General features: G+C 39.0%; 1 protein-coding gene across 1 annotated transcript; it reads right to left on the bottom strand.

Moving 5' to 3' along the window:
- Window positions 1-2,200: 2,200 nt before the first annotated feature.
- LOC108714036 (protein phosphatase 1 regulatory subunit 3E) lies at window positions 2,201-4,650 on the bottom strand. The gene has a single exon (XM_018257878.2). The coding sequence runs from the start codon at window positions 3,581-3,583 to the stop codon at window positions 2,543-2,545; it is 1,041 nt and encodes a 346-aa protein (XP_018113367.1). The 5' UTR covers window positions 3,584-4,650; the 3' UTR covers window positions 2,201-2,542.
- Between the last annotated feature and the right edge of the window lie 10,976 nt (window positions 4,651-15,626).

Here is a 15,626-nt window from a genome sequence, read left to right on the forward strand (position 1 = left end):
CACAGGCACAAAGGTTCATCTGGGCAGTAACCCAAAACAATAGGTCAGCAGTCAATTTGTTTAGTCTGCATTTAGAATAAATAAAGCAAACATCTGATTGGTTGTTATGGATTACTGAACCGATGTTCCTTTGTAAACATATACGAGTGTAGCAACTGCCAGTACTAGACTCAAAATCTCCCTAAAGGAACAGGAGATCCCACTTCTATATTGTATATGAGGTTTGTCCAGCATTCTCCAAGTGTCAAAGTACGGTATGTTGATGTCATGATACAAGTCTTCTACAAGTCATGCTTTAGATAAGGCTGAAGGATATAAAAATCATTTGGTGGGGCACATGCATCCACTAATAATCACTTGGGCAGCCCTGAAATATATAGATACCAAATCATGTAAAAATAGTGTTTTGCAGCTTTCAAACCCCTGCAATATATACATAAGTATTTGCAAAAAAAATTCAGTGCATTCCTGACTTTTTAGACTAAATGCCCTAAAAATAATTTGCAGTAACATCATTTGTCACTGCAGTGAAAGGTTTAACAACAAAACTCAAAAAAGGATTAAAGATCTTTGTAAATCATATTATAAACTAATAAAAGCACCTCACCAAAAGGCAGTCAATGTGGCAGTAAGTGGGAATAAAAACAAAAGAACTTTAAAACAGTGTGCTTTTACAATAATGACCCTCAGCACTGCAGATCTAACATGTAAGCAAAACCAACTAAAAATGTTCTCAGCTAATTACTGATGCTGATCTACAGACATATATGGAGTTATGGAAAATATACAAGGGAAGCATAAGGTCCACAAGGTGACAATGTTCTCTGCAAAAGCCTATCCTGTATTTAGATGTCATTGTCTTCTGGGCTTTTACCCACAGTTACATTAACTCATTAGATGTAATAAAGAGAGATTGGTCTCCTAGTAATTCAGTATAACCCCCAACAAAGGAAATATAGCACTTCTCTGCTAAATGCCATTAACATTAGGGGTACTCATTAACCACAGTTGCCCAAACTATGGCAATTCAGTTGTGTCTGAGCAAAAATTCCCTTAAGCATCAGATAGCCCAGTGTTTCTTAACCTTTCTTTAGCAAATCAGCTTGCAACCCATAATTTGGTTTGCCTTATTATATCGTAAAAAGAAACATCGTTATAAGAAAGGGGGATATTGGGAACAGATCCTAAATAGTACTGGGTCCCAATATTGAGTCCTGAACCATAGGTTAAGAATCTCTGAGTTAGCTGGTGGCTGGGAATTATTTTTCCAACATAGCTGGAAGGCTTGAGTTTGGTAATAGCTGGTTTAAGACAAACAAAAACCACACAACTGTCACAATTTAGGAATGCACCAAATATATACCTTTTGGAGCAAATACTCAACAGAACCCCTCTGTTGAGAATCTTTCTTTGCATAGAATTCTGAAAGTCAAATTAAAACATTATTTCAGTGTCAATGCACCCAAACCCTTTTAATTTTTCAGACAAATCTGATTTTTCGCAGAACAAAAAACTTGTCCCAGATCCCAAAATGAATTTTTAAACATATGTAATACAATGATCTGTGGATGTAAAGGCAGCACTTAAAACTGCATTCTCTAATAGGGAATTGCTTCAGCTGTATAGAGTGAATTGAATTCTCAGCAACTTTTAAATGCGCCTTAATTAAACATACTGAATTATTTGTAAATATAATTTCTAGGGAAGCAGTTTCTCTCTCTTTCCTCTATATTATGACACTGTTGCTATTTTCTGCATGTACCATTGTAACAGTGTTACAGTAGTCACATCAAACCGCAGCCAAGACTGTGTCTTGTTGCACGCTTATTTCATTCAAGTATGCTAATCTCAGAACATGCAAGGCATTGCAGGAATTGGAGTCTTGGCTGGACTGCTGCTACACTGTATTGATCGACAAACAAATACCGCTTTCAAAAAACATTAAATTTACAAACAATTTTAAAATCATTTAGAAAGTGGAATGAATGAATAATGGAAATATTGAGTTAACAGGTGGAAACACATGGCAATTCCAGATGCCTAGTTGATTTGATGTTGATGTCGATTTGAGTGTATAATCTGACCACACACCTGGATAAGTGACCAATTACAGCACAAATGTGGTCCCATCCCGCTCCAAGTTAGTCAATGAACAGTGGCTGCCTACTCACATGGGAATCCTACAAACAGAACAATTAGATTTAGTGTAATTTATTGGTCATTGTGTTTCCAGCTTTATAGGGAATACAAAGTGAACATACAATTGATGATTATTTTAGTGTACTGTTAACCAGGTGCTATGCACAAAAAGAAAAACAAGGTGTGCATTCAGACAGCCTTTCTCAAAAAACCAAATGATGAGAACCTTACTAAACTATCTTACATTCAAACTAGAGTGGCAGCCTTATAGCTTGAAATTATTCACCCATTGCCTTCTGCCCCACAATCCCCACTGCTCCATCTTACTGCCTGGGGCCAGTTCTTTTAGGCTCCAACACACACAGCCCAATAACTTTACATGGGTAGTTGCCCCACTGCACTCCTAGATGAAGTGAATCCAGGCGTTGTCATTTTCCTTAGTTGGTGACACAGTGGACCTGTGACTCTTAACCATGTAGTTTTCCCCAGCATTGTTGTCCCAATACTCAGCCCCACAGACTCTGTATCTGATGGCAAATTCCAGAATCCCCTCCTTATTCAGAAGGGCCGGACACAGCAACTTGAAAGAGAAGCGATCAGTGTATCGGTCACTGCAGCCTCGTTGGAAGGCAGCTTGTAACTCGGACGACGTTTTCCATGAGTCCACAGTATATCTGACAGTCACCTCTTTTTCATAGGAAAGGTTAAGGACCCTCAGGTCCCCACTGATGCTGAATGGGTCTGTGCGCACGCTCTCCAGGCAAACCCTTCTCTGCTTCACCAGCTCCACAAAGTCTGGCTTGGTACAAGGGTCAATGAAGAGTGGCTCAGGATGTGGGGTATTTGGAAGAGTACGGAACAGTAATGTGCTAAGCTCTGCTCCCGCGGGGCAAGCTTCCCTGCATCGTAGTCCAGCTAGCACATGATTGGGCACACTGGGAACATCTGCATCGCTAAAGTGCCTTACTGATGTGAGCTCTAGCCCCAACGCATCAGCAAAGCGCACCACTTTCTTCCTAGGGACCACCACTTCCAGGTGCCTTCTTTCTGCCGGGGTAGGCAATGATTTGGCTCTTCTCCTCGCAGTGGGGCTTTGAGGGACTATGGTGACCTCTCTGCCTCGGGTGACAGGTTTGCTTTCCTCTTTTATTTTCTCTGGTGGTGCCTCCACTTCACCATCTTTTTCTTCATCCTCTGGGCTCTCTGGCTCATCCCCATAGAGCACGGCGGTGCAGCTGAAGTTGCGGGGCAAGATGTGGCGATGAGTGGGCATGGTGTCCATGCAGAGTGTACTCTGTACAGGGGAATCACTGGTACATGAGCCGGGCTGTGTAACAGCGAGAGATTCGGAGAGAGATGCTTGTCCTGACGTGCTGTGACGCAGATCACATCCCTGCAGGAACCACAGACAGGATGGAGAAGGAGGAGGAGCACAGGACATCATCAACTGTAGATCCCGTTAACTGGGAAAAGCTGGCCCCTTGGTTTATATGCTTGCTGATTGGGTTAAGCCAGTTTTACTGTCCTAGTGTTACAACTGCAACATTCAGCTGCTTCCAGATCAATCCAAAGCACTTCCCATCCTCCCTTTGATGTGGGGCAGCGTTGATATAAGAGGCTGAGTGCAGTGCATACAAACGAAGCCCCATATGGACAATGGATGTAATCAGCCAGATAAAGCCGGTCTGGGGGGGTTTGCTTGTTAGCAACGGGCTGCTGCAGGGGAGGGGCTATTAACATAGGTACTTGAAGTAGCAGCACACAGAAGGGATTCAGAACTAACTTGTGATTTTCTGAGACAGCTGCATTCTGCCAGAGCTGGGGTTCTTTTTCCTGATGGATCTGCAGCAGTAGCAAGGAATACAACACAAGCAACATCAGCAGAACAGCATTTCTCCTAAAGAGCAAGCAAGAAAGCAGCTAAGAAAGATAGTAATGCCCCGTCACTTATAGGAGGTGATGGAATCCCAGTCTACGTCCGTCAAACGTAAGTGCTCATTTCATAACCCATCACAGTCCCGCACTGCATACAAATTTAAGACGTCCTTCACACGGTTCAGATTCCCCTCCCACCACCGTCACTGTCTGTACCACCTTGCCTCCTGTCCCCATAGACGCATCGTCATCTGCTACCATTCCCTCCGCATGCTTTCCATTACAAAGATAACCCTTTTCTCTCTCTCATGTGTCATGACAAAATAAGTGCAGCATGCATGCACACTTCTGTCCCTTACCAAAATGGTGCCACACTTCTTTCCTCCCCTTACCTTGCACAAATGTTTCTTTACAGCACCCTTCCCACTGTAGAGCAGAGATCAGCAACGTTATACCCACCCTGCCCACAGAGCGTCTCCCGTGACGTCACCCTGCCCACAGAGCGTCTCTTGTGATGTCACCCTGCCCACTCAGCTCCTCCCTTTTGCCCCATTGCTTGCCCACCACTGCCTCCTCTCTTTATTGCACTAGCACTTCAGATGACCAGTCAGGTGGGGTTTGGTGGGCAAAAATAGAAACAAAAATATTTACTTTATTACCACAAATTACCATTATGCTTTTGGAGGAATTAACCCAGTCACTGGCAACTCATCTTTCATTGTCAACAATACAGGCCATAAAAGCCCCATAGGTGATGCAGCCAAATTAGTTAAAGTGGACCTGTCACTCAGACACAAAAATCTGTATAATAAAAGTCCTTTTCAAATTAAACATGAAATCCAATTTCTATTTTTTATTAAAGCATTCATAGCTGTTGTAAGCTCATTTAAAAATCTCAGCTGTCAATCAAATATTGTCTGCCACTCCTCTATGCCAGTGGCATAGAGGCGGGGCAGACAATTACTTTCACTTTCCATTCAGCACTTCCAAGATGTCACTGCTCTCCCCACATTCCCCCGTTATCTTTATCATTAAATTGTGTAGCCAGGGCATGGGGATGGACATCGGGTCCCCCATTCTGATGCACAAACAAGATTCTGAGATGATACAAGGCTTGTCTTAATAACAGTGTCCACAAAATAGCTGCTGCCTGCTTGTTATAATTATGAATTCCCAGACTGAAGGAAGCAAGATTCAAATAATTTATATAATGTAATTAAAGTTCATTTTGCTTGACTATGATAAAATAGGATTTTGAATAATTTTTTTGGGTGACGGGTCCCCTTTAACATCCAGGGAGGACATGTTTTCACTATGAATTGTCAAAATCCCTGTTATTGGTCATCACCCTGGGCTGCACGGGCACCTTTGTGATCACAATGGCCACAGCAGGGATCTTCTCTCAGCAGAATCAAGGCAGTCAGGTTTTTGGATCTATGGACAGTACCTCTTCCCCTCACCCTAACACTGATTTCAGTACAATCTCTACAAATATATAGCAGTCTATCAATCAGACTTGCAGACAGCAGCTGGAAGGGCAACCTGTCTTATCCAAATCACCAAAGAAGCAGGCCAGGCAGCGAAATTCTAGTTAGTGCTCAGAAAGACATGGTCACTTGGGTCCTGGGTACCCCTTCCTAAAAAATTGTGGTTGGGGTACCTAGATGAATAGACAGTTTGATTTTCCTCGCCTCTTTGCGTAGTTTCCAAAGAAGAACACCTGTCTTACCCTAAGGGTAGCCCTGTAAACAACACTACTGCAAAGGAATTGTGTAGTGTCATAAGGGGATGGCACAATAGTGTTCAGTGACTTTCAGCTCTCACATGACCTTAGGTTTGCATTCTAAAATGTTTCTTCTTTTTTACAGTGAGGCAAGAAAAAGGCATTAGGACGTTGATGGGTCATCTCTATATTCACTGGGCAAGAGCTAGAGCTGCTGGGAAGTATTACAGTTAACAGTTGGGTAAACCAGAAGAGATGATACAATGCTGGCTGGGTAGGATAGGACTTTGACGCTATGCTTACAGTTGCTTTCCATGATATACTGTAAGAAGCAGAAAGGTTGTGGGATATGCCCAACATCATAGTTCTCTATGCCAGGAGTAATGACAGGTAACAACCAAATCAGTTCAGTTAATTATCAACATTCTGGCTACAGTAAAGTGCATGAAAGAGAAATTACATGAAGTTACACTGATATGCACAGAAATGAGAATAGAGTGGTGCAGCACACCACCTCACAAACGATATTGAAAATGCAAACAAAAAAATGTATTGGAGTCAGAGATGACGTTTGGTATACTCCTCTCTGCTGGTGTAGTCAATAGTCAAGAGGGGGGGGGCAATGTGGAGGTTGGCAGGCCGTGGAATGGTGTGGGGGTACCACTGGGAATCCACATGGTCCACATCCTGCTTTTAGGCATGGGGAGAAGCCCATTAAATGGGGGGCAATTAATGAGGGGCTTCCTAGCACTGGCTTCCAAATGCCTACAGGAGAAGCCAAACATCTACTTTGACAACTGAGGGTGTGTCTGCCGATTTGTAACGTGCAATGTGTGGTTTTCCCTTAAATGGAAATTGTTTTGGGCCTGCATTTTTCGGTATTTTATCGGTGTGATCTGGGTAAAGTTTTAATAAAACACAACCTTCAACGTTTCCAAAACTTATTATGTGTATGTGTGGTTATTCTGATTACAGAGTTATGGGTGTTTTTTATTTTAGTGACAGGAGGGTGGTTATAAACGACATGCCTTATTATAGGCACTGTCACCACAGACAGGATGTGAAAGCACAGGCTGCCCAAAGCCCAGACTGAAGATTTATGAGGGGCTTTGGGCTAAATTGCTATTCCTGAAAATATTCCTCATAAAGCACAGGTTACTATAATGTTTGCATGTTATGAATTATGAGTTGAAGTGGAGTGGGGGACCCATTAAATGAAGAATTGCAAAGAATGTGGTGCTTGAACTCAAAATGCGAAAATACTGTATACATTTGCCCAGAGAAGCACAGTGCAGGTATGGAATCAGTTATCCAGAAACTGGTTTTCTAAAAAACTCAGAATTACATGAAGGTCATTGCCCATAGACTCCATTGTAATTCAAATAACATTTTTAAACAATGAGTTCCTTTTTCTGTTTAATAATAAAACAGTACAGGAATTACGGGAAGGCAGCTGCCATATGCTCCATTTTAATTACAGATTCATGAATATGATTTTCTTTTTTCTCTGTAATAATAAAACAGCACCTTGTAGTTGATCCCAACTAAGATATAATTAATCCTGACTGTGATTCAAATAGGTGTGGGCATATCAGATACACAGAGCCCCAAAGGCCCAATAAATATTGACTGTGTATGGCATCTTACAGCAGCCATTTGCCAGAATCTCCAGATCTCCAGTCCAGGCCTGCTGGTGTGTGTGTGTGTGTGTGTGTGGGGGGGGGGGTGTCAGCTTCACAGGACCTGTACAAATGGGTATGAAGGATAACTGGTTCTATACATGGGAGAAGGTTGAAAAGAATTGCATAGAGCATTAGTTCAGTTGACAGGGGGACCTGTCACACTAACAAATAATTCCGAATCCAATTGTACTGTGTTAGTCAAGCAAAAAAATACTATATGCATTTGTTTTACATTTGTTTCCATTATTCTTTTAAAATCCACAATTAGAGCATAGAGGAGGGAACCATTTTATGGAAACTGTTATCAAGGCATTATTTTCATCATAACAAAATCTATTAAAACAAATTATAGAGAAGAGAAGGGGCATGTGAGGAACACATTGACATATAGGCAGTGCAGAATAGCAAGTGAAAGTGATTGCTGTGCCTCAGGCATAGAGGCAGAGAAGGCAATATACGATTGACACGATTGAGATCTTTGAATTCTTTTACTACAGATATTGCTGTTTTAATGAAAAAAATTGGGTTTGATGTGTCATTTGAAAGGGACTTTTATTATACATCTCCGCCTTTACAGATCAGCAATAAAGGTCCCCTTTAATGAAGTATTCCACATGAATTTTTCAGATCCAGCCTTTTAGAGGTTTGTTTTAAGTGGAAATATATGTAATGTCTGTACTGAATAAAGTCAATGCTAATACTCTCTGTAATTATGGTGGCTACCGTTTGTACCGCCTATTTGTAATTAGTCTGTGTATTGGGTTGCATTGGGACAAAGTAACCGATTAATAGAGAGATATACAAATAAGCAGATAACTATGTAACATTATCCACAGGAAATAAAAATCCTGATATATATTTTCATTTGCTGGGGAGTATATTCTTATCAAAGTATCTTGTTTATATAATGTCTGCTCTACTTCAGCTCTGTTTACCCAGGCATTTTCTTGATCTTTGCAAATCCCTTTTCTCCACAGCATTTCTCCTCCTACCCCAAGGGAGCTTGATTATGTGTTCGTAGTCAGATTGGTTCTACAGTACAGGAATACCTTTTTCCTTAGTGCAGGGATTGTTTCTTGATTCACATTTACAGGATGCAATAAAATGGAGGTTGAATCTGGTACTTTAAAGCTGTAACTGAATATTTGTATTACCATATTTCTGAGTAATCACTTCTGGCAGTATAACCCCCTTTCCAAAATTGATTCAATGAATAAGTCTTGTGCTATTGTTTGAATTAAGAAATATCTGAGGTTTTAGTCATATATTGCACTTAACAGAGCAACACTTGAAAATGAAATTAGTCACATTCTACTTTCTGTCCTTACCAGCCAGGTCAAAACATATAAGCAGGTCATGGTAAAGCCTCTGTATAATGAATTTCTATTTATCTCACAGCCAAACAGTCTGCAGATGAGCAAATGGATGGTGTTTTACCATGTAAAGACATTAAAAAACAGAATAATAAATGGTGTCTGATTCACCAGTGTGCCTAAAGCCTCTCCCTGCATGAATCATCTCCAAACAGTGACACGACACAATGAGACATTATCCCTTGAGTGTGCATCACATTTATTTAGCATTCTGTGACAGATTTAAAAGCAATCCTCTTAATAAAATGTAGCTCAGGCAGCTATCCTTGACTGCTAAACAAGTGGTGCATTTCTGCTGCTTTACAGGCATATCATTTGAGGACCAGAAAGCTGCTGTTGTGGAACTACAATTTCTAGTTACACACTACCTTCCAGCATGTACTTGGCTGGTTTCAAAGAGCAACAGATATGAGGATGGGAAGAGAGAACCATGGTAAATCAGGGATGCATGGATTCAGTGTCATCATCAGTAATCATTGGGACCATACTACAAAATTACAGGTCTCTCTTGTGAGAGATGGATGGAGTAGTAGAACTGCAGGGGGAGGCAAGGTTTACAATAGAGTTTGGGAGGAAAGGAAGAGATGCAAACTGGGCTGGAGGGGCTGGCAAGGAGGGCACACAGAATTAAACAGAAATAAGAATGGAACAGGAGATTATTTGAGGTCAGGCCTGGGATGAAAAAATTGGGGTCTCCATGCCCTAACCCTCCAGGATTATAATCTATTTTCCACTACAGCAGTCAGGACCTATATCCCTGGTAAGACAATGCACTTGAATGGGGAGAAAAAATTGGGATCCCGTGCCCTAAACCTCCAGGATCATAATCCATTTTCCATTACAGCAGTCAGGGCCTTGATCCCTGGATAGACAATGCATTTGAATGAAACTGGTTTTAGCTGGGTAGCAGACAGGGAATAACTTTTACACTGAGAGTTCCTCCAGTCCTTTTCAGTTGCATCTACCATAGATAACTTAATTTAAAGGAACAGTAACACCAAATAAAACTCAATGACAATATCGTGTACTGTTGTCCTGCTTTGGTATAACTGCTGCTGTGTATCCATGGGGGCAGCAATTCAAGCACAGGATACAGATACCTTCATATACGTTTTGAGGAATCCCATTTTATACTACTGATTTTATTTGGTATCTGCTGTGTATGCTGAGCCTTTTCTCCTTTTTCAGCTTTGAATGGCTGCTCCCATGACTACACAGCAGCTTGTTTATATAAACGATTGTAGAGTTTCTGAAGCAAACACACCAGTTTTACCAGTGCAGCACAACAGTACATTATATTGTCATTACTTTAAAAGACTTTCATTTTTTGGTGATACTGTTCTTTAAGAGCCAATTTTCACAGTACTCTTACACCTGTCTCAGTGGAAATAGGACCAGTCCCTAATAATGAAACACATATTAAACAATGGGTTCTAACTGGATTACACTTCCTTTTTATATTAAACCTTGAAAAGTATTTCTATTTCTGGAAGATCTACATGTAATTCTGTAATATTTTGCATTTTTTAAAACACTGTACATGGGCAAAACAATTTTTTTTTGTATTCATTATTTATGAAACTTCTAGGACATCTTAGAATATAGAGAACCAATTGTGAGTATTTGGTATTGCTAAAATGTTCACTTCTTACTAAAATTGGACTTCACTGTATTTTCATATGTTTCAGTATTCCCTGCTTATTTTTTGATGGTCGTATACTGTCCCTGTTCTGTACAGAGCTGTGAATAATGTTAATCAGCATGTGATGGGAATACTGAGAACACAAAGGTCAAATCTTTTCTCTGCAGTGGGAGTTGCAATATTGACAATGATTTGCTAGATGTGACCTACAGTACGATTTCAATCTGTACAGACATGTCGCCATGGAGATTTTGCAGATCTCAAACATTCTAATAGCTCTGTATCATATACACATATAATATCTGTATCATACAGGATTACAATTCTGTGGACAGAAGATATCAAACGTTAAATCACAAAGCTATTTTATGTAAATCCCCTGTAGCATAGTTCTGCTGTGTGATTGCAGGCTCTGTGGGACAGGGTTGCACTGTACACAAATAATTGTGTACAAAGTGCTGCATATAATTAACAGTTCTCCTTATCGAAGGTGGTAACCATAATGTACAGTATTATGTTTATAGCATCATTTTTAAAGGAGTCACCTTTGAGTTAACTTTTCGTATCATGTAGAGAGTGATATTCTGAGACAATTTGCAGTTGGTTTTCATTTCTTATTATTTGTGGTTTTGAGTTATTTAGCTTTTTATTCAGTAGCTCTTCAGTTTGCAGTCTCAGTGATCTGGTTGCTGGTTCCAAATTGCCCTAGCAGCCATGCATTGATCTGAATAAGAGACTGGACTATGAATAGGAGAGGGCACGAGTAGAAAGTTAAATAATATACATCTCGGTCATTAATATGGCGGAGAAACTGGTGCACATAGCAGAGAGAAGACTCATTGATGTTAAGCTTGATCAGGTGCCCAACTGGCTGTCCACATGTGATTTCACTCCAAATGGAATAATTGCATCCTTACGCAGAGGCCACAACACCTATTACAGCAAGTACATCAATGTGTAGAAGGGAGGTATTGGAGGAGTGGCTTTGCTCCTGGCTGGTTATGTAATTCTGAGTTATGTCTAGGAGTATGATCACATCAAGCATTATCGCTGGAGTAAGTATCACTGATCTGAGGAAACCATTCCTTCTTCTATGCTTAATGTTTCCTGTACAGTTTCAAGCCAGTTCTTGATTAATAAATCTAAACTATAGAGCTTAGTATCACAATAGCCTTTGATATTATGTCTGTCTAATAATGTGAATAATAAAGAATAGCAGTAACAATAAATGTGAAGCTTTACAGAGCATTTGTTTTAAGATTGGGCCAGTGATCCCCAGCTGAAAGCTGGAAAGAGTCAGAAGGCAAATAATTAAAAAAAACTATTGAAAAAAATCAAAGACCAATTGAAAAGTTGCATAGAATTGGCCATTCTATAACATACTAAATGTTTTAAAGGTGAACCACCCCAGTTGAAAGCACCGTTATCCCTTTCTATTTTCTGGGTCTGAGTCAGGTCTCCTCTAGGGCTTTTAATCAGCTATTATCAGCTGGCTTACAATATTGTTTCAGGAGACATGGACAGTAGTTCAGAAAACACAAACAGTTGCTTTCAATAGAAATTACATTTACAAACCACTTTAACACCATTGGATATTTGTATTTAATGTGTATTGGAAAGATGCTTAGAATTACTTTCTCTTTCACTATAAATATTGTTTTTTGGTATATGTTGCCATTTACCAAGATGGCCAAATTACACTGATCCAATTACCCCCCCATACAGGGTTGGCCTTAGGATAAAAAGTGACTTGTTCCTATATAGATAAATAAAGGTCATTTAAGAAGTTACCTCATGCTATATAGTTGCATAGACTAAAAGCCATTCACTTACAAGATTACAGTTTTAACTGTGGCAAACACTGTTTATTTCAGAGTTTGTATCACAAGCATATTATTTATTTTCGTTTATGACTCATTAATTTTGCAGAATATTTAAACTTTTAAACTTCAGATTTCAAAATTGAATATAAAAAAATCTGTTTGCTCTTTTGAGAAATGGATTTCAGTGCAGAATTCTGCTGGAGCAGTACTATTAACTGATGCGTTTTGAAAAAAAATTTTTTTCCCATGACAGTATCCCTTTAAGGTTACCGTGGCTGCAGCAGCAAAGACGCTAAAGGTCATTTTAAAACTGACATCATGCAGCAGGTTTAAATCTTTTAGGGCCATGTCAGCTTATGCCCTACCAGCATATCTACACCAGGGGAGAAAGAAATTATCCAATTCCTTAAGCCAAAATCTGTTTATTGGGGTTGTTCACCTTTAAATGAACTTTTAGCAAGAAATAGAAATTTATATTATGAGACAATTTGGAATTGGTTTTCATTTTTATATATCTAATTGCTAGGGTTTTCTTTACCATAGCAACCAGGCAGTGATTTCACTGAGAGACTGGAATATGAATAGGAAAGAGACTGAATAAAAACATACGGAATAAAATGTAACAATGATAATACAATTGTTAGCTCACAAAGCAGTTATTTTGGCTGCTGGAGTCAGTGACACCCTCATTTGAAAGCTGGAAAGACGTTGAAGAGGAAGACAAATAAGTCAAAAACGATACAAAATAAATAATAAAGACTAAATTCACAGTGATGTTGGGGCAGAAGGAAGTGGATTGGATCTCTCTCTCCAAGCATAGATACACCAGTGGAGAAAACCCTTTTATCTGACATGGCCCTTAAATACACACACACAAAGCAATCTAAAAAGTCTTTTGATTAGAGACAATTAGATACAATCTGAAGCACCGCTTACATCTTGAGATACAGTACATGCAAGATGATATATGTGATTGGTATTTTCAGCCCCCTCTCAAGCTGTTCTGTGTTGTGATTGAGCATTCCAATAACAGTGACTTTGCGCAGTGCTTGAGCTTTGTCTGAAGGACAAAGCTAGGCACATTGTGTATTCTTGCAATGTGTTGAAAACAGGCATCATTAGTTGCCATGTTTCAAACCTGTGAGTAAACTGAATGTGTATTCATTCTTTACTACTTGTTACTTTCTACATTTCAGTTTATTATATTATTATTCCCTAACAGGGATACAAGAATTAATAACACATAGTAATAATGTGCCAAGATATTCCACAGCGCTGTACAAAAATTGGCCGTATACTGTATATTGAATATACAGATAACAGTAGGCTTTATGAGGTAACCTTCTCTAAGCAAATGTGATTAAAAGATCATTTAAAGGCAGAGAGATTGGGAGAATGATACATAGAACGTAGGAAGGAATTCCAGAGATGGAGATCAGTATATAATTCAAGACACATTTATTCAAAAGCAAAACAAAGTCCCAGCTAGATCAGAACAGCATGGAGTTCAAATGAAACCATAGCCAAACTACATATTGCTATTGTATGAATATTTTATATTCCTGTTAGTCACAGGGATCGGTGTAACAAAATGCAACCAGTGAATGTGTAATAATGTATAACCTGTGGTAATGGGATCAAAACCTGGACCTTGGAGCAGTCTTAAAGGAATATATATTGAAAACTCAGCTATTTGAAAAGTAACCCTACATAAATTCATTATGTAAAGTAAAGGTCAATAAATCCCATCTTGATTTGATACTTTTAGAAAAATACACTGGCAAACATCACTCTGTCTGTACAGGTATGGGATCAGTTATCCAGAAAGCTCACAATTACGGAAAGGCCATCTCCCATAGACTCCATTTTATCCAAATAATCCAAGTTTTTATTTCCTTTTTCTCTGTAATAATAAAACAATAACTTATACTTGACCCAAAATAAGATTGATTAATCCTCATTGGAAGGAAAACCAAACAGTGGGGATTATGTAATGTTTACATGATTTTCTAGTAGACTTAAGGTATGAAGATCTAAATTACGGAGAGATCCATCATCCAGAAAACCCCAGGTCGCAAGCATTCTGGATAACAGGTTCTATACCTGTATCTCACTTAGAATATTGACTTATTTCCATGTGCACATCTGGTTCCAAAATAAATTCATACATATATGAAATGTTTAATCATGGGAAAATCAGGAGGATGCTGGAGATCCTTAATCGGGGGCATGTGGAGTCTTGAATAAGCAGAATTCAGGCTGATCCAGTGAAAAATAGTAGAAAAGAAGAAACAACAATAAGTGAGGCACAATGTGCTACAGGAAAGCCAAAGCATGGATGTCATACTGCTGGCTCCATAAAGCCTGAATAATTTGTGATACATGGCTAGTGATGATATTCATGTTTTCTACCTACATTAACCATCTACTTACATTACCTATAATACTTAGTAAGATTGTTCTTTGATCACTAACATGTTCTTCTTAAAATTTTCCACTTCTGCTGTCACTTTTTCCCTTTGCCTATACCTGCTAACTTGTTCAGTTACGTACTGTATCTATTTCGACTTCCTTAATCCGCTACCTGCCTTTTGCTATTTCTTTATCTAGATACTTAGTATAGTGTTCCATAGCCTACTTTGTTCCAGTCCCTAGCCTGTTCCACTACCTATTAACAGTATGTATCTGCATTCTTACCTTGTTCCTTTAGCTTTTTCACTGCCTAACTTGTTCTGCTACCTTGCACCTTGTTCCACTACATTCCTTATTTTGTTTCAATTTGTTAAAAGTTTAACCTGTTGTGAAATCATGTCCCAGACTTTTTGGGTACTTTTGCCGACAAAGGCCAATGCACAAGGATAACTCATCAAATGGACCTAACTATGTTTGTCATATGTTTCGTTTCCCTTGATTCAGAATATACAAATTATACGGAGTTGACTAAAGGAAGAACCCCCAAAACAATGATGTTTTGTGCATATCTTCTGCATACACTAATTGGGGGCCAGATGAAGTGTTCTATTAAATCTTTTCATCATGTGTTAATGAGCCATTTAGTACTGTACATACCAATGTTAATGTAACATCCTCTAGTATGTTTCCTCCTGATATGATGTTACTGCAGTGCTGAAATCTTACATTAATATTTTTTAGATTTTATATAGTTTCAAGTCTTCATATGTGACCCAACATTTAGTAAAGTCTACAGTATGTCTTAGTATGTCATAAAACAATCACAACATAATGAAAGTATTATTATATCAGTCTGCTGTATTTCTAAGAACTTTCATGGTTATAAATACGCATTCAAACCTTAACTGAAATGTTTATTTAATGTTAATGTATATTTGCAACAGCACTCCTTTTTTA

The sequence above is a fragment of the Xenopus laevis genome, chromosome 4L, assembly GCF_017654675.1.
Source record: "Xenopus laevis strain J_2021 chromosome 4L, Xenopus_laevis_v10.1, whole genome shotgun sequence".
NCBI classification, from domain to species: domain Eukaryota; kingdom Metazoa; phylum Chordata; class Amphibia; order Anura; family Pipidae; genus Xenopus; species Xenopus laevis.